Source organism: Dysidea avara, chromosome 7, assembly GCF_963678975.1.
Source record: "Dysidea avara chromosome 7, odDysAvar1.4, whole genome shotgun sequence".
Lineage (NCBI taxonomy): Eukaryota > Metazoa > Porifera > Demospongiae > Dictyoceratida > Dysideidae > Dysidea > Dysidea avara.
In genome coordinates, this window is record NC_089278.1 from 10,813,738 (window position 1) to 10,838,685 (window position 24,948).

Consider the following 24,948-nt stretch of genomic DNA (forward strand, 5'->3'; position numbering starts at 1 on the left):
TTGCTCATTTTCTGTATAAGGCACACTTGTCTGTCACTCCCCCACAATACAAAAGCTGTCTGGCCATACTTTACCTAATGACTTCATGTTTATTTAGATGGATGCACCAAAGTTGGAAATGCCTTTCACTACATGGAGAATCTGCTTATTTACTAGTGCCAGGATACCACTTTTAATACTGTTATGTTTTTGCTTGTACATATGTATGTAGCAGTCAATAGAAAGTCTAATAATTGATAGGCAAGCCATACCACTCTATGCAATCATTTCACTACTACTAATTTTCACAGACACAGATATTATACTAGGTATTTTAATACTGTACATCAATAAGCTGAACTGCAAACTTCCTGTTACAATACTGCCATACTAAATGATAAGAGAGCTACAAATGTATAAGAAAGCAGAGCATTGTTTATATAGCTCCTATACTTTTTATCATGAGATGGCATGTTTTGCGTGATTTACCAATTTACACTCAAAAACAGTAACCAGCATCTGTAAAATTATAAAATACAATAATTCCAACATACAAACTAACAATTGGGATAATGGATTTGACATATGATGCTAAAAATATTGCTAGACTTTTTTGAAATCTTCGTCAGCAAAATACTGACACTTATTTACAGGTGTGTAAATGGCAGAAAAGTTTCATGTATTGTAAAAAACAAGAGCCCTTGTACAGTGTAGTAGTGGTAAGGAATTTGAATTGTACTGAAGGTAGTCTTGTACCCAGCTGCGCTTGCGCTAATTTGCAAACACTGTCTGGTGACAATGCTTGAGATTCTTGGGCTCAGAAGTGTGATCCAACCAAAATATCGGCTGGCTAATCAGAATCAAGGAGTTGCATAATTGTTTACAAACAGTGAAAACCCATTCAAAAATGGCTAGGAATAAAGTAAAACTCAGAATAGGGTGTTTACTAGATGAGATCTCTTCATTTATTTTGTATTAGTAGTGTTTCATTTCTGGTGAAATGTCAAGTCATGATTATTCAGTCTTATAAGGTGAGATCAGAAAACACAACTTGATAAAAAAAAGGTCTACAACCCAGCTAGCCAATACTATGGCTGGATTACACTTCCGGGCCCAAGAAGCTTGAGCATTGTCACCAGATGATGTTTACGCATTAGCATGAGCAAAAGGCTACACTGAAGGTAGAGCTTATAAACAGTATCATAAGCATGTGTTAACAAATAACCAACTCTTAACATCAGGTATACCTAACAGTTATCGCAAGATTATTAACTACATATAGAATTTAATTTACTCCTCAGCATTTATTATACTTCAAATATCAATGTTGTAACTATTTAAACTTGACTACTACAGGTACTTGATATTCGAAAATGATGTTTTTAAGCCCATAATTTAAAAATAGATTTGGCATGGCTCAAGTATAAGGTGCAGTGTTTCACTAAGCAGTACCTAGAAAATTTTAAGGTTATTATTTCCTGAAATAATAGCTATGAAGACATCTAAAAAAATAGCAGGCTCAATGCTTCATGCACTGTATATATATTCAGTGTTGGGACAGTTACTTTTTAAATGTAACTCGTTACATATTACATATTATTTACAACAGAACTATTTAGCTACAGTTACATAATATAATAAAGTAACTATAATAATATTACATATTATATTACTTTGTGTCCACAGCCTTAAGCTGTCACGTGTGAAACTACCACTTTATCACGTGCATGATTGCGTTGGAACAATGTGAAAATCTTGGTTATAAGCAAGAAGCTGGTGAATAAGCTTCATTCAGTAGGCTTTGTTATTTCATAGTGGCTAGGCGTTACTCAGTGGATTACTAACAAGATTACTAACAAGATTAGTAACTTTGTTATTTAAAGCAATATATTACATAATATTAGACTCATTACAGTATCTTCATTATCTAGGCAACACGTTACATTTGCAAGCAAGTAACTTGAGTTATATTATCTGTTTTTACAGCATATTTCGTTATATTACTTCGTTACAACAAAAGTAATAATTATTATGTAATGTGTTACCCCCAACACTGATATATTTCACAAAGCCTTTAATGTAATGCACCTTATCTTGAGCCATATGTTAGATGTTGTAACTGACTTTGTAGCATCCTTCATTGTCTGCTTTAATTAGTAGACCGCTTTTTTCAGATGCATCATGCTTCTTTGGTTAACACTACAGGTAGTGTCAAGACAAGTTTGGGATTCAAACCGGACCAGACCCCTTTCCCCCTGGGTTGCTGTATTTGGCAGATCAAAAATTGACGGATTACGGATCGCGTGGTGAACATATGCCACTGCTCATTGGAGATGTTTATAAGTATTGTGTCAGTGTTGTAATATACTTGGAATAATTTTACTAATGCTGCACACTTCACTTCATTGCTAAAATTCCCACGCACCGTTCCAGATTTACGGATTTAGCTCTGGCCGTTTACGGTCATATGTATATAGGTCTAGTACATAGTCCATTATCTGGCGCTGCACGTGCACATCGTTAGCCATGGATAGGCAGGTGTTTGAGGAGATTATGGATTTATCAACTTCTGAGTAAGTTAACTTGGCGAGCCAATTAGTTCAAGGGATTAGCTATTGACAATCTTCTTTATTGAAGCAAACTTGAGATTCTGAACAGGAAAACAGGTCAATTCAGTGGCCAGTTTGATGGCCAGGGCACACTCTCCACCCATGAGAAAAGAAAGTAAATTATAGCATGATTATAGAATTACAGCTGCGGCATGGGCTGACTGTAATTAGTCTCCGACCTTTCAGCCAACTGGTAAGTGACAAAAAAAAAAATACTGACTGGCTTAGGTTAGTTTACTTCAGTTTGATAAAGGGTAGTAGACCTAATCTACAAATGTAATAAAGTGATGTCGGAGGCTTTACCTTCAATTGTTACAGTGATCATGTAGCTACCTAACTAAATCCATAAATCTGGAAAGGTGTGCCCGGTGAGCATTTTAGCGATGAAATGAAGTGTGCAGCATTTTGTCATTATTGGTATAAATAATTATTATATTACAACACTGACACAATCTCCAATGAGCAGTGGAATATGTTCACTACGTGATCCGTTGACCCGTAATCCATCGATCCGTCAAATACAACAACCCTTTTCCTCGACAAAAGCGGTCTGGCCACGCGAGACTGTGCTTTACTTGGCTTGTTAATTGCTCTAAAGTCAAATGTGCTAATAGTTTATTAAAAGATAGCTTATTTCTTTATACATGGCCTGCTACAACTCTCTTATATTAGTGATAATTATCATCCCTTTTGTGCACCACGTGGGAGACAACTCCCTCCCCAAATATAGTTGTATTTTTGTGGCACTGCTGTACTCCCTACAGGCATAAGTCTATAAAGAACTTGTTACCCATAGTCATACACAATATTTGCAATCACCATAAGCTTCCTCTGTACCAAATTTACACGAAAGCCAGAGTTAATTACTCGAGTAAATTACTGATAACTGGACAGCCGAGTTAAATTATCGGATTGTAAATTGATCAAGTTCAACTTCTGGTTTTGGTATATATACGTACGTAACCCACACTTGCGCGCAGTTCACTCGGCGTAGTTTTGCCATGGATGCATGCCTAATGGCTTTAATACCAAAACGAATATCGCTGTCCCGCATTGCACAAAAGCAAGAGCACATATTCAAACTTACAAACACTATTATTAAACTTACAAGCGATCTCACGGTCGATTCTAGGCAAGTCAAGATGATTTGAATGAGCGGATACGTGACAAGTAGACACGCCTGCTATAATAATTGCTACCGGGGTATTAAGATTATTAGTCATGTGATGTTCTGCGCCGGATCACGTGATATGTTACATAGTGCGGTAAGCTACCAAGCTACGTAGCGATCTGGGAATGTATAAAGGCAAGGCCGCCCACAGGGGGTAACTGGGGCATTTTCCCCCGGGGCCCCAACCTGAAAGGGGCCCCAGGAGGCCCCCTGAACATTTTACGTGGAAAGCTTGAAACCCCTAAGTCCGCCACTCAGTGCCACTGTAATACTAATCGAACTAGTACTTATAGACAAGTAGTCTCGCATAGTGATAAATGTTGCAAGGGGTTAGGTTTACTTTAAAAAGTAATAGCCCTAGCCTGGCAAGACAAAAAAAGTTAATAGTAGCTTCTAATAATTATATCAATAGCTAAACAGATTGACTACACAATATGATCCCATGATGCTGAAGCCAGAGCGCTTTTCTTTATGATCTAATGAAATGGTTGTGTACTTACTTGAGTCAGCCACATCAGAGGAAACCACATAGCTACATGTTATATAGATAGTAGTCATAGTACCCAGAGTGGTTGTCTATTTTGTGCTGGATGCATAGTAAAGTTTTGAGCATCATGCGGCATTCAAATCAAGACACACGAAATAACAAAGAAGAGAGCTAATAAGACACACGAAGAGCTAATGAGACACACGAAATAACAAAGAAGAGAGCTTATGAGTTGATGAGCTAATGAGACACACGAAATAACAAAGAGGAGAGCTTATGAGTTGCGAATCCGTGAAGTGGAACACAGTTCTTTTACCCCTCTAGTGTTCTCTGCTTCCGGGGGAATGGGCCATGAAGCCAGTGTTTTTTACAAGCGATTGGCGAGTTTATTGTCTGACTAATGGAATGACCCTTATGCCACAGTACTAGGATGGATTAGATGTAGATTGTCATTTTGTTTACTACGTTCAGCAATCCAATGCATTAGAGGAGCACGATCTTCACAAGGTCGTTACATCAAAAGTGCTCCTGTGGCCTTGGTGCAATCAGAGACTCAGTTTTTGATTTAATTGTTTAACTGTTATTTGTATGTTCTAATCTTATTTTCTTTATATCTTCAAAAAAAAAAATTTTTTATAAATAAATAAAAATCAAGACACACGATAGTGTGTCGTGCGGCCCAAGAAGCCGGCGCGCCACACCGTGAGTATATTGACAGGAAGAAAGAAAACGTCATTTTCACACATTTGTATCTCGGTGATACCTTATCCGATTGGAACCAAATTTGCTGCAGAGTTGTCCGCCAGCTAGGGGAGTCTACATTCAATTTGAAGGAAATCACTCGAGCCATATCCGAGATACGAGTGGCCAAAGTTTCGTTTTTTTTTCTTCGTCTTATCGCACACTTGCAAAAATTGCTATAAAAAGCAAACGCGTACTCCGATCGCCTTGAAATTTGGCACACAGAAGGGGAGTACAAAGGCGAATCCTAGCATAAAATTTGGTGCAAATCCGATGAATGTATCAGGAGTTATAACTAATTATTCGCGTAAAACAAGATCGATATGTTGTCACGCCTACAGGGTAAACCGCTTCTTGGAATGAGTTGAAAATTGCTATGTAGATGGAGTAACCATCGTAGGAGTGCCTTTTGGTGGTATGAAAGGAATCGAGATAAAGACCACGGAGATATGACACAAAACCCAACCTGTGTCACAATTACGCGATCGATTTTTAGGAATAAAAAAATATTAGTTTTCACGCCTACTAGGCAAACCGCTTAGAGCAATGAGCTGAAAATCGGTGTATAGCTGGAATAATCTTCATTGAAAGTTCTTGCAGTAGTATAGAAGAATTGGATTACAAACCACTGAGTTATGATTCGAAAGCCAACTCAGTGTAGCAAATGCGAGATCGAGATCCTCTAATAGAACAGTCACCCTAATAGAGCATTCAGCTAATTTATTTACTCCATTATAGAATTCTACTACATTACAGGTTATTCTGTAGGGAGTTCAGCTGCAAACAGTTAATCTTATAGACAGTTCAGCAAGAAGCAAGTCACCCTACAGAGAGTTCAGCTACAAATATATCGCTGTAGTGATTCAGAACATTGCAAGTCACACTGAAGAGAGTTCAGCTATAAACAAGTCATGCACCCTGTAGAGAGTTCGGCTACACTCTCTAGAGAATTCAGCTACAAACAAGTCACTGTGGAGAGAGTTCAGCTACAAAGAAACTACCCTGTAAAGAGTTCATCTATACAAACAAGTTACCCTATAGAGATCACCTGCAAACAAGTAACCCTGAAGAGAGTTCAGCTACAGACAAGTCACTTTATAGTTTATACAGTGTTCAGCTACAAGTAAGTCATTCTGTAGAGAATTCAGCTACAAGTAAGTCACTCTGTAGAGAATTCAGCTACCACCAAGTCACTCTGTAGAATTTTGCTACAAACAAGTCACCGTGTAGAGAGTTCAGCAACCAAAATACTACTCTGTAAAGAGTTCAGCTATACAAACAAGTTATTCTGTAGAGAGATCAGCTAGAAACAAGAGAGAGTTCAGCTAGAAGAAGTCACCCTGTAGAGAACTCAGCTGCAAAGAAACATTGTAGAGAGATCAACTACAAACAAATCACCCTGCAGAGCATTCAGCTATAAACAAATCACCCTGTAGAAAGTTCAGGTACAAACAAATCACCCTATATAAGTTCAGCTACAAAAAAAACCACTCTGTATAGAGTTCAGCTACAAAGAAGTTATGCTATACAGTGAGATCAGTTTGAAACAAGAGATTTCAGCTACAAACAAATTAACCTGTAGAGAGTTCAACTATGAACAGATCATCCTGTAGATAGTTCAGCTACAAACAAGTCACCCTATAGAGAGATCAGCTAGAGGAAGTCACCTTGTAGAGAGATCAGCCAGAAAAAAGTTGCCTTGTAGAAAGTTCAGTAACCAAGAAACCATCCTGTAGAGAGTTCAGCTACAAACAAATCACCCTGTAGAGAGTTCAGCTGCAAACAAATCACCCTGTAGAGAGTTCAGCTACAAACAAATCAACCTGTAGAGAGATCAGCTCGAGGAAGTCACCTTGTAGAGGGATCAGCTAGAAACAAGTCACCTTGTAGAGAGTTCAGGTACAAAGAAACCACCAAGTAACCAGTTCAGCTGCAAACATATTGCCTGTAGAGAGTTCACACAGCTAGAAACAAATCACCCTGTAGAGAGATCAGCTAGAAGAGGTCACCTTGTAGAGAGTTCAGCTACAAAGAAACCATCATGTAGAGAGTTCAGCTGCAAACAATCACCCTGTAGAGCGTTCAGCTACAAAAAGATCACGCTGTAGAGAGATCAGCTAGAAGAGGTTACCTTGTAGAGAGTCCAGCTACAAAGAAACCATCATGTAGAGAGTTCAGCTGCAAACAAATCACCCTGTAGAGCATTCAGCTACAAAAAGATCACGCTGTAGAGAGATCAGCTAGAAGAGGTTACCTTGTAGAGAGTCCAGCTACAAAGAAACCATCATGTAGAGAGTTCAGCTGCAAACAAATCACCCTGTAGAGAGTTCAGCTACAAAAAGATCACCCTGTAGAGAGATCAGCTAGAAGAGGTCACCTTGTAGAGAGTTCGGCTACAAAGAAACCGCGATGTAGAGAGTTCAGCCTCAAACAAATCACCGTATAGAGAATTCAACTACAAACAAATTGGCCTGTAGAGGGATCAGCTAGAAGAATTAAGTTACCTTGTAGAGAGTTCAGCTACAAAGAAACCGCCATGTAGAGAGTTCAGCCTCAAACAAATCACCGTGTAGAGAATTCAACTACAAACAAATCACCCTGTAGAAGGATCAGCTAGAAGAGGTCACCTTGTAGAGACTTCAGCTACAAAGAAACCATCATGTAGAGAGTTCTGCTACAAAGAAATCACCTTGTAGAGAGTTCAGCTAGAAGAAGTCACCTTGTACAGAGTTCAGCTACAAAGAAACCACTATGTAGAGAGTTTAACTGCAACAAATCACCAGTAGAGAGTTCAGCTAGAAACACATCACCCTGGAGAGAGATCAGCTAGAAGAGGTCATCTTGTAGTGAGTTCAGCTACAAAGAAACCATCATATAGAGAGTTCAGCTACAAAGAAATCACCCTGTAGAGAGTTCAGCTAGAAGAAGTCACCTTGTAGAGAGTTCAGCTACAAAGAAACCATCATGTAGAGAGTTCTGCTACAAAGAAATCACCTTGTAGAGAGTTCAGCTAGAAGAAGTCACCTTGTAAAGAGTTCAACTACAAAGAAACCACTATGTAGAGAGTTTAACTGCAACAAATCACCAGTAGAGAGTTCAGCTAGAAACACATCACCCTGGAGAGAGATCAGCTAGAAGAGGTCATCTTGTAGTGAGTTCAGCTACAAAGAAACCACCACATAAAGAGGTCAGCTGCAAATAAATCACTTGTTGAGAGTTCAGCTACAAACAAATCCCCCTGTAGAGGGATCAGCTAGAAGAAGTCACCTTGTAGAGAGTTCAGCTACAAAGAAATCACCCTGTAGAGAGTTCAGCTAGAAGAAGTCACCTTGTAGAGAGTTCAGCTACAAAGAAACCATCATGTAAAGAGTTCAGCTGCAAACAAATCACCCTGTAGAGAGATCAGCTAGAAGAAGTTACCTTGTAGATAGTTCAGCTACAAACAATTCACCCTGTAGAAAGATCAGCTAGAAGAAGTCACCTTGTAGAGTGTTCAGTTACAAAGAAACTGCCATGTAGAGAGTTCAGCCTCAAACAAATCACCCTGTAGAGAATTCAACTACAACAAATCGCCCTGTAGAGGGTTCAGCTAGAAGAAGTTACCTTGTAGAGAGTTCAGCTACAAAGAAACCATCATGTAGAGAGTTTAGTTGCAAACAAATCGCCTGTAGAGAGTTCAGCTAGAAACAAATCACCCTGTAGAGAGTTCAGCTAGAAGAAGTCACCTTGTAGAGAGTTCAGCTACAAAGAAACCATCGTGTAGAGAGTTCAGCTACAAAGAAACCACCATGTAGAGAGTTTAGCTGCAAACATATCACCTGTAGAGAGTTCATCTAGAAACAAATCACCCTGTACAGAGATCAGCTAGAAGAGGTCACCTTATAGATAGTTCAGCTACATTTCAAGTCACCCAGTAGAGAGATCAGCTGCAAAATAATATCCTGTGGGGAATAATGGGCATGTAATAAATATATGTATATAATTTGTATAATTACTAATAAAATCAAAAATAATTTAAGTATTAAAAATCTTTAAGTTCTTTTCTTCTTCCTGAGGTAAAGAAAAAAACACATGGGTTAAAAAACCCCCAAAGCCAGTCATGGCCAGCTTTGCAGTATACAAATACAAAAAGAAGTGATATCTAATCAAAAAACAGCCAAGCTGTAAAAAAAGGTGCGGCCCCCAAAAAGGCCATGGTGAAAAAAGATGTGAAATCCAAGGTGGCGGGCTGTGATGGTAGGTTAATAGTAAAAATTTTAATAGTGACAATTCAGGTGAATTTTGTGCCGCTTGGTCTTGGCACCAAATTCACCTGAATTGTTGTTATTAAAATTTTTACCTTTTTTTACAGCTTGGCTGTTTTTGATTAGATTATATATATTATTAAGTGATATCCCACTAGGGACCTGTGAGAAGGCTAGGCCTGTAAATACAGGGAGTGTATCTAAAACTGTGAAGAACACAGAAAAAAATCACAGACCGGCCAGTGGTGACTTGATCTCAATCTAGGCATGCGCCAAGGGAGCCACAACAGCTGGGATGGATCTAAGATATTCTCTATATTCAACCACTACTTAAAGTGCTATCCTACTATGGACCTGTGAAAAGACTCAGGCCTGTAAAATACTGGAAGTCAGAAACTTGTATCTAAAACTGTGAAGAATTCAGAAAAAAATCTCAGACCCAGTGATGACTTTTGATCCCCCGCAACATGCAATCTAGGCTAGGGCATGCACCAAGGGAGCCACAACAGCTGGGATCTAGATATTCTCTACATTCAACCACTACTTAAACATTGACTTCTCGCCATCAAAGGTTTTTATATTAAAGACCAATATCCTTGACCTGTATTTGTTGCAAAGGTTTTGAGCACATTATATCTCCAGCTATATCTCAACATGCAAATCATTATAACATCATTTACAGGGAACAACATGGGGTTTAGAAAAAATCGATCCTGTGAAACACAGTTATTAGAGACCATCAGTGATATAGCTATGGCATTAAACAATAGCAAACAAACTGATTTATTACTTTTGATTTCGAGCTTTGACAAAGTGTTACACCAACGACTTTTGTATAAACTTTCACATTATGATAAAAATGGCCCCTTATTTAACTGGATCAAAGAGTTATCTAGTAGACAGCAGAAAGTAATTTTGGATGGAGCCACCAGCAGTTCTTTACAGGCTTTATCAGGAGTACCACAGGGTTCTGTGTCAGGACCCCTACTCTTTTTACTTTATATCAATGACCTACCAAGTAAAATATTCTCTACTATTTTAGCCAATGACATCATCATTTATAGACTAATGAAGATGTACTTAAATTGCAAGAAGATCTGTTAAAATTAACTCAGTGGGCCAAAGACTGGCAATGTACTGGAACATCTAACCATAACAAATAAACAGTTATCTATTTTTATTAGACTATCAATAAGGTTAGTTCTAGTAAATATCTTGGTGTCACAATTATGGACAATCTCAGCAGTGGTGTAGCTAAGGTGGGTACTGGTAGGGCACAGGCCCAACCAATCAGTTCCAGTGCCCTACCAACTCAGGTACTCACCGTACGTAGCTAGCTATAGTTACATTGTGCGATACGAGATGCAATATGAAGTCTATTGCAGCTACATATATAACGATCGTTACTAATATTATTATGCAAACAAAACATTCGTACAGCTAGTGTCCTACTAGAGATGACAAATTTTAGCTGCAAAATGCCATCAAAATGAATCTCGACTCAGCATGTAATTTTCAAAAATTGTCCTGGGGTCATGCCCCCAGACCCCCCTAGCTGCAGCATGTAAACATTGCTGCAGCTTGTACGCATACAATGGTGTCCAACCAATTGTTCTGGGCTAGCTACGCTGCTGAATCTCAAACACATCTCCTTATTACAAACAAGGCACATTCAGTTTATGGTTTTCTACAACCCACGAACGAACTCTGATATAAATACTTTAGAAATAGTACAGCGAAAGGCAGCTCAATTTGTTTTTAATCGTAACAACCATGCTTCAGGAACTGAACTCTCATTTGTTCCCTTCTGAAACACCGACTAGAGGCCATCAATTAAAGTTTAACAAGACTCATTTCAACACTCATTTTGCCAGCCAGTCAGCCACAATCCGTGATTGGAATTCTATCCTGCCAGCTGATGTAGTTACTTCTTCTAAATCTCGGTACTGACAAACTGAATAATTTGTACGTGCACACACACACACACACACACACACACACACACACACACACACAAAGCGAAACACACACACACACACAAAGCGAAACACACACACACACACAAAGCGAAACACACACACACACACAAAGCGAAACACAGCTATTGCCGCCCAGCGAACCAGCACTGGGATGCCTGTGCACCACTCAGGCGCTTGAGCCTTGTGCATATTCCCCAGTTGACACCAGGCCACTAGGTCCCCATTCGCAGCTTAGCTGGACTAGTAACTGTTTAATAATTTATCAATGTGTATATATGGTCTTGTGTATAGTAAATATTGTATAATTATATGTTTGTTTTTCTTTTGTAATTGACAGTAGCAATTGTACCCTTTTTTGTGCACCATACTCTTTTGAGGTCTGCACAACAATCAATAATAATAATAATAATAATAAACAGCTGGGTAGACTGGAGCAATGTGAGTAGTTTCTTGCTCAAGGAAACAACACCAAAGCGGGAATCGAACCTGGGATCTCTCGATCACCAGGCAGATGCCCTAACCACTTGGCTATGCTGCCTCACACACCCACGCACACGAGGTTCTAATTAGAGTATTAAAAAAGTTTTCATTGGGAGAGTGTAGTGCGATTGAGTCAGGCATCCACTCTGCAGGACTCACCGAATTCTTCCACTGTCATTGGTAAGGATGGAGTGTAGTTGATGGGCTGGTAGTCAAGGCAGTAGGGACACAGCGGGGGTCCGATCCAGCTTCCCTCGCGCTATGGTCAAATACCGGCCTAGCTATCTCGTTCTAAATAATGCACAGCAAAAGTGCTAGTAAATAATTGCTGAGATTGAGGCTGAGATATTTACATCATGGTCCAGTGGTCCGAGTAGTGGTCATGATGGGACAGTAATATAGCTATAGGAGTCACTAGGCGAATAAACTGCAGAGTAAGGTGAGATATACCATATAAATTGGTATTTTGTCTGGTCTCGCGTAGCCAGACCCTTTTCTTTCTTTTGTGTGGGGACGGGAAAGAAAAGGGTCTGGTAAACATAGTATCAAGAGTTAAGAATAACTCTTGATAGTATAGCATCGTCGTTGGTCTATCCCGAGATTGTAGGGATTCCACTGCGCAGCTTCAGGATTGTTGATTGGCACGAATGACGTGATTTGCTATTATTTGCGTCATTTGCATCCTGTTACCATAGCTACTAATGAAATATCTATGGTAACAGGACGCAAATGCAGCAGATCACGTCATTTGCACCCACAAACAATCCGGAAGCTGTGCAGTAGAATCCCCACAATCTCGGGATAGCCCAATGACGATGCTATACTATGTTCACCAGACCATTTTCTTTCCCCGCCCCCACACAAAAGAAAGAAAAGTGTCTGGCTATGCAAGACTATATTTTGTCATATATATCCTAGCTAGCTCGTACAGTTCAGCGAGGTGTACAGTGAAACCTGTGTATTAAGGGGCACCTTGGGACAGACCAAAAACGTCCTGATTATCCAGGTGTCCTGATTTTTTTATTATTATTTTTTATTCCCCGGGCTAGATGTACCACCACCCCCAGCACCAATGAGCAAGTGGACAACTGAAAGGGGGACAACTAAAAGTCCCTAACTAAGGCCGCCCATCTCCAGGGAAGCATTGTTGGAATAATAAAGGATGGATCGTGTTCTTCGGATGCATATTGTAGCAAAACAAAGCAATGAAAAGGACAATGTGCAGTGAATCTATGCCAAAGTGCCACTATAAGATGTTGAGCTGTGATGAGAAAGCATGTCGGCCAGATGACAATAGAATGCAGTGCTTCTCTTCCCATTCCTCCGGTTGTGGAAAATACTAAAAGGGTAAAGGAAGCCTGTTCTACCTCCTGGACACGTTCACCATACTTTCGCTTCTTCTGTAATTCATGATGACGGTATATAGATGGTATGCTGGAGTTACGGTAACTTTGTGCATTAAGGGTAGAACACCCTTACATCAAGAAAGGCACTTTGTCTCCGTCCCCAGAAACCACGTGCATGAATATCCGCCCTGGCATCATCCTGTCGGTTGGCAGACTTGAGAGTGATTACTTCACCATTGAGGGGCTGTAAGGGAGGCTCTGTAGCAACATCTGAACACAACCTTGACAATAAACCTGCCGTGATGTCACGCAAGTCATTGTGTCGCACAAAGGTTAAGCCCCTTAAACCACCAAAACGGCAAGGAAGGGAGAGCAAGTCCCGTTCAGCAGAGCAACCAGGGTGTCCAGAAATAGAAGGAAGAAGTTGCATTCGTATGGCATCCTCTAGTGGTTTAATAAAAACTTATATCTGGGACTGTTCTCATCAAATAAACCAATCAGTCCATGAGTGAAGGCGCTATACGCAGCATGTGGACAACTGTTTGCAATCCTAGCCAAGGAAGAAATCTCAGGACTGCACTTTGTCGGCCACATATTCCTCTGCAAACTCTCTTGATCCCAGCACAGCACCAAGATGTCTTTGACCACGAGCAGTTTTCTGAATGTTGGTATCAGCAAAAAATTGTTGTGCTCGAGTGAGGTGTTCTGGCTTGACAATTAGAATAGTTTTAACTGCATTTGTAAAATAGCGGGCCATAAGATGAAAGTTGCCGTCACCAAGTCAGCAGTGAAGAGAGTGAACCAACAGCACTGACATCATCAGCAAACCAAACCTGAGATATATCAGGTACTTCAGTATGGTGTCCTGATTTTCCAGTACAGGTCACCATACATGCTAATTAATATAATCTGTGATCTTAACTATGCTGTATGTTGCTGGGGATCAAGTCACTACTGTGTCTGGTTCTACCGTAGGGCAAAAAATTCGTGGATTGCTAAAATGTGGTAAAATCAGTAACTTTTGTGCTTTAGACATTGATCTCCATACAACTTGTACGGTAACTACAAAATATTTAATTTTCGTGGATAAGACACCTGTGAAATCCATGAAAATTTTTATCCCACGAAAATTTCTTGCCCTACGGTACATTCTTCATATTTGATTACATGTTTCTGACTCCCTGTATTCACAGGCTTTAAGTCTAGTGGGATAGCATTCACAGAATAAAACTAAATGTCCATGCCAGATGTTCAGTTTTCATGTAGTCGTTGTCATAGTTTGACGTTTAAGCTCGCTTGTATGATCAGACTTCTTTTTTATAATTTCCCTATGTAGTGGCCCTAGAGACGAGTGAATCAAAGTTTTGTAGGTCTTTGCAGCTGAGCTCTGAAATGGATGCCCTGAAATTGTGTGATTTAATTTGGAAAAAGAAAGTTGACAAGTAAAACATATAATGGAAGTTTACGGAATCAAAGATATGCCAGCTTTTGGATTTGCTGGATTTTAGGGAGAAAGATTATTTATATTTCTAAAAGATGAAATATAGGGGCAGTTTGTGTTATACCTATCTCTTGCAAGTTGAGTCGCAGCTTGATGAAAAAGACCTTCCTCCAGTAGTCTGTGTGTCTTGCCCCTCTACTATATAAGGCTCTGGTGGCGGTATAATTTGTGGACTGGAGTGGAATGAAACGAAGTCGTGAAACTTTAATTGTTTTGCATCTGTGTAAAAGGCAAGTGAATGAATCTAAAGTTGATCTCCATATTTCACAGGAAGTTGCAACTAATGTTGTACGGAAAGATGGGTTTAACCGATAAACAGGGACTTCCATATGTACGTTTTAAATGTTCAATTAACAAGTGCAAAATCAGAGGAAGTTGGATGTAATCTAAGCACTGCCTAAATATGTTACTCTTAATTGCATTGTTTTATTTGGTATTTCACATGACCCTCAATAGTCGCAATACAAAACTAAAATATGATGGGGTTCGCTGGGGTTCGTTAGATATTCAGAATGTCCTTCACGTAAACTTCAAGACACTGTACTTTATTTTATAAAAGGTGCTAGGATTCTAGGTGAAACTAATAAGTTGTGGTTTGGTGTTTACAACTTCACCAGACTTGTCATGTACATATTCTATGAATGGAACAATGATGATTCACTCCAATTATACTTAAGATTAGTGTATTACACTCCTCAATAAAATGACTTGTGTAATTTGTTTTAGTGGTGCTTAAAGCGTGTCCAACTCCTCTGCCTGCAGATATACTAGTAGACATTTAATTAATGAATTGTGTTTTGATGGTTACTTGCTGCAGAACCTGACTTGCACAATCTCTTCAAAATCAAACAGTATGGTAGTACTATGTAGTAGGGTTACCCCCTAAAGTGATGGGTGCCACTAAAATGCTGTGTCTAAAAGTCACCATACATGATGAAAATGGAATATAGTCTTACTCTATTCAACATTGAATACCAAGAAATCACTTACAGGTGGCTGGAAATTAATTTTTTTTTAAATTGCCAAAACTTTGTTCTACCAGTCTGCCTGACCATAATCGCAAAGCTAGAGACCAAACAAAGCAGCACAACAACAAACTCACAGGTAGGATGTGCCTTTTGTGGTTGCAAATTTGCCATTCTTTTTATCTTAATTATCTTCTTCATGTCATGAAACCGTACTTTTTCATTGCAACACTTTCCTTGAAAGAGCATATTTAGACTCCATGACTGTAGTATCTATCACATTCTTGACAGACCATGATTATTGTTGTTTTCTGTGGAATATACCCAGCCGTTTAAGCACCCTGAAAAGGCGTCTGGTCTGTCTAGCATTGTGCCCCCAGCACCAAAATTGGCATGTCTAATGAAATCGCATTATTGACATTGTTGATGCAGTTTGTAACCAGTACTAGGTTGAAATGGAAGTTGTGCGAATTGTTATATATTCCTTATAGTAGGGAATATATTATTGCCCAGAGTCAAGGGCACCAACAGTCACTGGAATTGTAGTCAATGTATGATGTGTAACTGTAGATTGATTTCCAATGTTGACTTGTATAATGATTAATGAATTTGTTTTGCATTTATTTTTGCTATATTTTCATGCACTACTTATGAAACTTAATCATTACTAGGTTTACCATTCTCAAAATTGGCATTGTTCATTGAGATTCCCTTGACCAGATTGTAGTACAGTGGCTATTAGATCCAGTGGCAATTGTGATAACAAAAACAGTCTCCCTCCTAACCAATCTTTGCAATGTGACCACTGCAATTTTTTTTTATCATTAGAGCAACAAATATATTATTTTTACTATACTCAGTGAGGTAGTGTATTATCTATCACATCAACTCGTTCTTCTCAAAAGACATTGAGATCAGGATGATGTAGCATTTTTGTTCTTTGCACGAGACTTTTTCATTGTGCTTGTTACATATGTGGCTCACTGTTATATAACCTTTTATTCCAGCTCTATTAACACTCTTTAGGCCACGAAAAGTTAATTATATGTTTCTGGTTCCCTTCCTGGTCATTTTTTTGCTAAATGAATTGCACAATCACCATACAATAATTTATAATATTTTATATCTGTTGAAAGGTTTTCCTGCCTTGTAAACACTCTTGTCTTATAAAGATGCACTAACTTCATACATTAACTTTGTTTTTCCCTATAACACCATGTACTGCTATGCTATATGTCTATTGTAGTGTATGTACCACATCAAAAAGAAAGAAAGAAAAAAAAAAAGAAAAAAAAAAAAAAAAGCCTGGTCACATGGTCAATTTTGGGGATTTGGTAGGACCAGAAACATATAATTAACTTTGCACGGCCTTATATCTAGGAATCAGGAATCCATGCTCAGTGAGTCTATGAGTTGCTACCATGCATATTAGAGAGTATATATGTCTTGGCATAGTTTTAGGTTTTTGGCTGTTGTGTTTTCACAACTTATAAGTGCATAGGTACTGTATCAAACAGTATGGTACTACTGTTTAGTAGGGTTCCCACCTAAAGTATGTGCAGCTAAAAATGCTGCATCTAAACCGTGCGTGATGAAATCACCTTTACGGAATAGTCTTACTCCCAATACACCACTATAAACAAGATAACACAGGCGGCTGGATATATTAAATCTTCAAAACCTGTATTTTGGTCTGCCTGGTTTACTACCCCCACGGACAAGGCTAGAGGCCAAATTAAACATGTGGTTTAAATTAGATGACAACAGCGGGCAATTCTCCTTCCTCAGGAGTTCTCCTTCCTCGGGGTTGTAACCAGTTATTTCCACCTGACTGAGTGGCAATGTGTGTGTCCACATATTGTTAAAGAAATACATTGTCTGGCCATACCTACTGTAACAGCTTCTGACTTCTAAAATACTTATCATTACCTTCAGAAGTGCAGGATAGGATGGTAGGCTCCATTGAGCGGTCCGCAACTCCCTTGAATCTTGTACAGCCCTTTTTGAAATCTTGTTGGAATCTCTAATTTTGAAATCTGGAATCTCTGAAAATTGCTGTAAAGCTCTCTCTGTATACTTTCGTATTTGCAGTGTCACGTATGCTACGTCCAGCATTCTCACAAGAGGTCACAACTCTCGTGAGGTATGTACACTGTAGCGACAAAATCAAACTCAAGAAAGGATTCCACACATTTCTGTATACTACATATCATGTGATGCTACTATTCCGTTTATGTAAGGTTTTAAATGCTCTGAAATCTTGAAATCATATTGCTTTAAATCTTGCCAAATCACATTTCATAGAGGATTTTTTCAGAGTTGCGGACCCCCCAATCTCCATAGAGTGGGAGAAAGGAAGTGGGTCAGAGAGTGGGTAGCCAAGTTGTGACTGTGCATCAGTTTGTCTCCTGCACTCTGAACTATACAGTCTTGGACAAACTGCCAGCAGTAAATTGAGGCCAGATGTTCTCATCTGAAGTCACAGTAAAGGCAAGTGGTAGGTCCTTGAGGTATGTATATCTTTCAGTCAGGCGCGTACTGAGTTCCTGGTTGGAACCACAAGCTTAGAAACAACAAGAGCTGAGAAAAGGGTACTGCCACCACTTAAGGTGTTCAGGAGCAGTGTTGCACATTCAATCTCTGTCTTGTTTTCCTTCTTCTTCTGGTTTTTGATTGCTTGTCGCATGCTTTAATCAATTCCCATCAAACCCAAAGGAAAGTAACTAATTACAGTGCATTTTTGTCTGTCTATTTTGTACAAATCAGTTCAACAACTAGTAATATAAGTTAAGCACAATAACCTTAAGGGATTTTTTGGGCAATTAGTTGTCAAGCATACAGGGAATTGCTTACATGAGAGTCAGTAAATACATGCATTGTAAGGTAACCATCACCTTTCATCATTTGAAAGAAATAGAAGTAATAGTTTATGAGTTAAGCTAAAACAAAACATGTATATCATCAAATACACAATCATGTTTAGACCAACCAGTAGCTACACTCAGAAATTTCCGCTGTCTCATCTGATACAACATCAGCTGAAAGTAACATCCTGTTGGATGAAAGAGCTCAACAACTTGCAATGACCTACAGCTCGGCCAACTCACTGTGAAAATCATCATTTGGGGCAAAAGTATTGCACTTCTCTGGGATGGCTATAGTCTCAAATTTGAAATGGAACATCCTGAGGGAGTTTCAAAACGTACGAGTTGAGCCATGCATGCATAAAATCTGTGTTTTATTGACTCCTGTATGATTGCTAACTTGTCTATCATGCACCCACATCAGCTTTCCTTTGGCTGCACAGCACACTATCACGTATCTTGACAATGCTAAAATCTGTTTTAAATTTACTCATACCAGAGCTGTTAAATGTTTAACGACTACATGTGTGTCTACAACTAGGTAGATTCTTAGAGCAATGATCTGTCACAGTGTTGCCCCAAGAAAAGGGGGACTTCTTATTATCTATGTGATAGTTGTAACATGGGCATGAGGGCATACATATCAGGCAAAGCCCGAATGCTCGTGTTACAGCTAATATGTAACACTCGTTAAGCTGATAGCCTGTACAGGGCAATCAATCACCCAAGCCAATACGAGTGTAGCCACTGGATATACTATATATATGCATACCTAAAATTTTCGATAATGGGTCAGCAGCTAGTACGTTCTGGTTACGTTCGGTTACAATAAACGGACATATCCTAGAGATATCATGGAGAATTTCCGTTACACGAGTTTAATGTTTTAATCAGTGCTATTGAATCGTTTATGGAAAAACTACGCAGTTCACTAAAGGCCTAGACAGGTAAGCTTGCTTGTAGAGTAGTTACTCTGTGCAGAGTGGTAGCTTCGTAATGGGGGTGTGTCTGTATTCGAAAATTATTATATTATGTTATATTTATTACTGTGCAGCAATCAAAAGATTATAACGCACAGGTGTGATCACAAAAGTTACTTAAGTTATTACTACAGTGGCCCTAAAGGTCGTGCCATGCGCCAATATCTAAGCAACAACGTCTACGCAACAATTGACAATCTCCATGTGACGTTAGACAATAACTATGCGATGGTAGACAATAATCACGCAATGATAGACGATTACCTATGCAACAATAGTGATGCAATGATTGACAATGATCACACGACAATAATGATGAGACAATCGCGTGATCGATGATAATTTTGCACGACGATCACTGGCTGCATGTTATTACTTTGTCTGAAGTTGAAATTTGTTATTGCTGCTGCTGCTGTTGTTAAATATTGTTGTTCCTCCTCGTAGCTTGCTTGTTGCATCTTACTGTTCAAGTGTTGCAACTTGTAGCACCACCAGGCACCAGCAAGCTACAAACAACAACAGCAAGATACAATGAGAGGAACAACAGCAGCAGCAACAACTACAGCAGCAACAACAACAACAGCAGCAGCAGCAACAACTACAGCAGCAGCAACAACAACAACAACAACAGCAGGAGCAGCAACAACAACAGCAGCAACAACCACAACTTTCAACTTCAGACCAAGTTAACATGCAGCCAGTGATTGTCATACAAAATTATCATCGATCACGCGATCGTCTCATCATTATTGTCGTGTGATTATTGTCAATCATCGAATCACTTCTGTCGCATAGGCAATCGTCTATCATTGCATGATTATTATCTACTATCGCATAGTTATCGTCTAATGTCACATAGATATTGTCAATCGTCGCGTAGATGTTGTCGCTTAGATATTGGCGCATGGCGTGACCTTTAGGGCCACCGTATATTACAAAACTCATTAGGGGTAAAGAAATTAATTACATCAGCAGGGAGTTGGTTCCATAATTTGATGGTTGATGGGAAAAAGGAAAATTTGTATGCATCAATTAGAGTCATTGGTTGGAATGTGTAGAAACGATCAGTGAATAAGCTATAGTGCTACTCACCTTAGCACAACATTTTTCAACTCATAGAATGGCGAGGATAACGAAGCGCTCTCCACCTGAGTGGTTTTCATGGCGAAATCCAAGTCGTGTATCCTAATCACATGACTATTAATTGATCCCCACAATCGATTTCAGCGTCAATGTCTATATGATCACTGCCCAGTTGTAGCCCAGTCTACATTTCGTACGTAGCCCGGCTAGCTTGGCTACATATGAAATGTAGCGCGGGCGGCTCCTTTGATCTGAGGTGTGAAAGTGTTACATATTGTATTGTATGTTACTGTTATTGATACTGAGTATCAAATTGTTTGTAATTTTGTTGTGTTCTACTCTTGCAGACATTAGAAGATACAGATACAGCATGGCCCAGCGTGTTCCATATTGTGTAGGTGAATGGCTACCTTCTGATCAAGTCATTTTTGACCAGTGGGCACAAAAACTCATAGAAGAACTTGATAAGACTGTACCATCTGAAACTAGCCCAGGTGGTAAATTACATCCAGTTGTTCAAAACTTCAAAGATGCCATAGAGAGTAATGTGGAATTAGCAATATTCTTCAATCAGATGTTTGCCAATATTCCTACGAAGCATAAAAATATTCCAAGCCAAATTAGAGATTACCATCATATGCTTCGTTTAATAAACCATGTTATTACACGAGCTCCAGAGTGTAATGATAATATGTGGGCAGCTCTTCCAATCACTGCAATATTGTTTAGACCTATGGGTACAATTGGTGGGTATGCTGCTTTTTTAAATTCTAAGGTTAATTTTCATTTGAAAAACATCTTAAATGCATGGGGTGAATTTCTAAAGTCACCAAAGTCATGTTATGTTCTGACTACTGATGGGTGGTTTAGTGCAACAGCAATGAAAAGGTTGGGAGGAAATTTTGAAGCAAACTTTATTTGTGACCCTAGCAAGCCACACTATGGATTTACTTCATGGGATGATTTCTTCACCAGGGAATTGCGACCTAATGCTCGTCCTGTAGCTTATCCAGATGATCACAAAGTTATTATCAGTGCTTGCGAGGCAGCACCTTTTAAAGTTCAAATGGATGTTGCACAACATGCTACGTTTTGGATTAAAGGAGAGGCATATAATTTAAAATTTATGCTTGCTGATGATCCACTTGTGGACAAGTTTGTTGGAGGTACAGTGTACCAAGCCTATCTTAGCGAATCCAGTTATCACCGATGGCATAGCCCTGTTGATGGTAAAATCGTTAAAGCATATGTTGCAGATGGCACCTACTATTCTGTACCACTGATTGACAGCTGTGAAAACTTGACTAACCCACGTACTTCACAAGACTACTTAGTAAATGTGCAAACAAGGGCCTTAATTTTTATTGAAGCCAATCATCCTTGCATAGGCTTAATGTGTTTCATAGCTGTTGGTATGACAGAAGTGTCCTCCTGTGAGATTACAATTAATGAAGGACAGAGGGTACAAAAAGGTCAACAGACAGGGATGTTTCACTATGGCGGCTCTACTTATTGCTTAATTTTTCAATCTGGTGTGGAGCTTGAGTTTGACTTCCATGGTGAAACTCCAGGTATCACTGCTAAAAACATTTTGATAAATTCCAGGATTGCTGCTGTACTGGAATAACTTATACTTGTTGTATGGTAATACTCAGATGTTTGTATGTTACTTTTATTAATACCTGTATATGTCTCTCTTATTTACGTATGTCTAATCACAAAGGGAATCAGTTCATTAATGTTGGTCTCAACTCTCAAGTAAAGGCCCTGCTTGTTAAAAGGTGTGTTCACTATAATAGGCCTGGGATGTACCTACCAACTAGAGAAATGTTCAGTGCATATTTCTGGGCACTTAGAAATTTGCAGTATCATAAAGCTTTCAGTCAAAAGATGCAAAACTGATGTAGATAGGCTACATATTTGCCAGATCATTATATTTACATAGACAGAAAGTATACAACCCTGCTACATATAATTGTGCAGGAACCCTTAAGTTTCCCAGCCAGCAATTCAGTTCACGTACTCCAGCCACTATTGCTTTAATGTTGTATGGGAATCAGTTCTCAATAATGTCTGCATGAACTGCATAGCCAAATCACTTGTATATACAGAACCTTAATCCTTATAGGAGGAGAGAACCAAAGGAAACATGCCCTCGAGAAGGCAAGCAGTTTGCTGGTTACAGGTTCATGCATTTGAATTCTTTTTGGCATATATGAATATACACAATGTAAACTATGTAGCAGTTTACCCTATCAGTGTAGCCTGGCAGGGCTGGACCTGCTACTTGAGATAGAGATACTCTAATAGAGCAGTCGTCAGAATATACTCTAATAGAACACTAATCGCAATACTCTAATAGAGCATTCAGTATAGAATATGGCCAATGTTCTAGTTACACTGCTTGAATTTCTAGTGAGTCATCTGCATGGTACTGCATTGGGTTAACTGATCACGCATGTGGGGTTATGCATTAGCATTTGCAGTCCCAATGGTTTCCGTATCTCAAATAACAAAATGTTTATACATATATCATGAAAGTAAAATTAGCTACTATAATTAGTGTTGTAGTACAAAATTACCTGGATATTAACAAGAGGCTTTGCATGTAAAATAGCCTCTAGATGCCATCTATTTTCAAAATTTTTTGAGAAGGCTCCCAGACCCCCATACCTTGGTGTACAGTTGAGTATCACATGAAAGCAGATAATCTCTGCAGCTCAATAAAAGTAGTGTGCATTACTATGACCTCCATTGCAGTCCATGGGTGGCCAGACCACTTAAATCTCTAGGCTCCAGCCCTGCCTGGTGATTATTCTGTTAGTGTAACGGAGTCTCCGTAAACTAACTATATATATTCATAATTATTGTAGCCAATCATATTGTATTATGCATGTACGCGCGCATTATACTTAGTTACCATTTTAGTTATTAAAAGAGTGGCTGTTATAGTATTTACTGGTAACTCTACGGCACTCCCATTTACATTAGCATATTTCAATCTTCTATGCAATAGTGTTGAGAATAAAAACTTAAGCTACATGTGAGATATGTAAGTCGCTGTTGATATATTTATTGGTCATTGTACATGATTGACTCTAAGGACATTGATAAATTTAAGCAAAGATTAATTGTAGTTTGTTGTGATCCGTGCGTTGTACTCTTCAGAGGTCTGCGTATAATAATAATGTGAGCGTATTTGAGCTCAAACTGCTTTTTGACCACAATGCCAACTGCTTGAAGGTGTGAAGGTTGTATGTTCTATAAAATAATTTTAAAACTCCTGTAGCTAATCATCAAAAAATGTCAAAACTATTGTACATTTGACACAGTCTCTTAACAAATTAATAACACTAATTTACCAATGTCTGTAAAAAAAGAAACTTTTTAAGGTCACAAATACAATTAATTTTGTGTGGAAAATTTTCACAATATAATTTATTATACTTGCGGTGCCCCCCACGTGCAGTATTTTTGCTGCTCCTATGTGAACGTTGCAAATCAGCTAGACTAGTTTTACTATATAAAGTACTACATGATTTATTAATTATACCGAACTGTTATCTCCCATTTAAATCTACTGTATTACGGACCCGACACTCACACAACTTTAAACTAGTACCTTACAAACCAAGAATTGATGTATATAAATATTCCTTCCTCCCAAGAACTGTACCAGAATGGAATAGATTAGATGATGAGATTATTGAGACTGACTGTGTTGAAGAATTTAAGCAAAAATTAGCCCCTTCTATGTATATAGTTAAGTAACTTATCGTAATTGTATATATTTTTATAGTTTATTATTGTACATATGTATATAATTAAGTAACTTGTCGTAATTGTACATACTTATATAGTCAAGTAACTAATTGAAATTGTACACATGTAATTGCACATCATCATTATACCCCTGGAGGGTCCTGCTGATTAACAATAAATAAATAATAAATATGTAGGCCCCAGCCTATTGTACCCAAAATTTTACATATTATGCTTTTGAGCATTGCTCAAAAATTAAGCCTATTATACTCAAAATTATGCTCGCAAAATCAAGATTATGCTCTAGAACTGACTGAGTATATCAGCCTTTCCTGCCGGACTGCTGCATTAGAGAATAAGTGACTGCTCTATTAGAGCATAGATAATAGACACCCCATGTCTATTATCTATGATTAGAGTATCTCGACCTTATTTCTGCAAAGTGTGTACGTGCTTTAAATATGAAATGCACTAATAATACTATTGGCAGTGATTATCAATTTTGCTTTCTTTCGGGAGCGTGTAATGCACATTTTAATTAATTTTTCAAATATCGTCCCTATTATACTGGCACTATGCTTGATGCTTTTGGTAACCTATTATGCAGGGGCGGATCCAGACTTTTTAAAAGGGGGGTTCCACTCTAAAATTGCAACTTCACCCTAGCTGTAAGTCAAAGACCAAAAAAAAATAGGTCATCACTTGCTGACAATCTCACCAACTATATTTCCTTATTGATATAACTACATTCATAGCT

General features: G+C 38.7%; 2 protein-coding genes across 9 annotated transcripts in view; one reads left to right on the forward strand and one right to left on the reverse strand.

The window, feature by feature from the left end:
- The window catches only part of LOC136260065 (hepatocyte growth factor receptor-like), a 54,424-nt gene extending 42,444 nt beyond the window's left edge, over window positions 1–11,980 (reverse strand). Inside the window, exon 1 of one of the 4 annotated variants that reach the window (XM_066053673.1) lies at window positions 11,850–11,980. Coding sequence is in view for 1 of the 4 variants with exons in the window: in XM_066053674.1 (XP_065909746.1) it covers window positions 11,850–11,868 (19 nt within the window). In the remaining 3 variants the exon portion in view is untranslated. Of the gene's footprint in view, window positions 1–3,696; window positions 3,801–11,849 lie in introns of those variants that run through there. The other 3 variants (XM_066053674.1, XM_066053672.1, XM_066053675.1) reach the window with 3 other exon arrangements.
- LOC136260068 (uncharacterized) lies at window positions 11,764–22,129 on the forward strand. 5 transcript variants are annotated; one of them, XM_066053680.1, is made up of 3 exons: window positions 11,804–11,870; window positions 12,740–13,883; window positions 20,777–22,129. In XM_066053680.1, the coding sequence occupies exon 3, from the start codon at window positions 20,800–20,802 to the stop codon at window positions 22,054–22,056; it is 1,257 nt and encodes a 418-aa protein (XP_065909752.1). In that variant the 5' UTR covers window positions 11,804–11,870; window positions 12,740–13,883; window positions 20,777–20,799; the 3' UTR covers window positions 22,057–22,129. The 5 variants fall into 5 exon arrangements, with proteins under 5 accessions (XP_065909750.1, XP_065909752.1, XP_065909751.1 ...); XM_066053679.1 differs by lacking the exon at window positions 11,804–11,870 and adding an exon at window positions 11,906–12,129; XM_066053678.1 differs by lacking the exon at window positions 12,740–13,883 and having other exon boundaries at window positions 11,764–11,870.
- Window positions 22,130–24,948: the final 2,819 nt, after the last annotated feature.

What these genes read in the sequence shown, in the direction of transcription:
- LOC136260068 (XM_066053678.1), top strand. Translation starts at nt 20,800, where the DNA reads ATGGCCCAGCGTGTTCCATATTGTGTAGGTGAATGGCTACCTTCTGAT.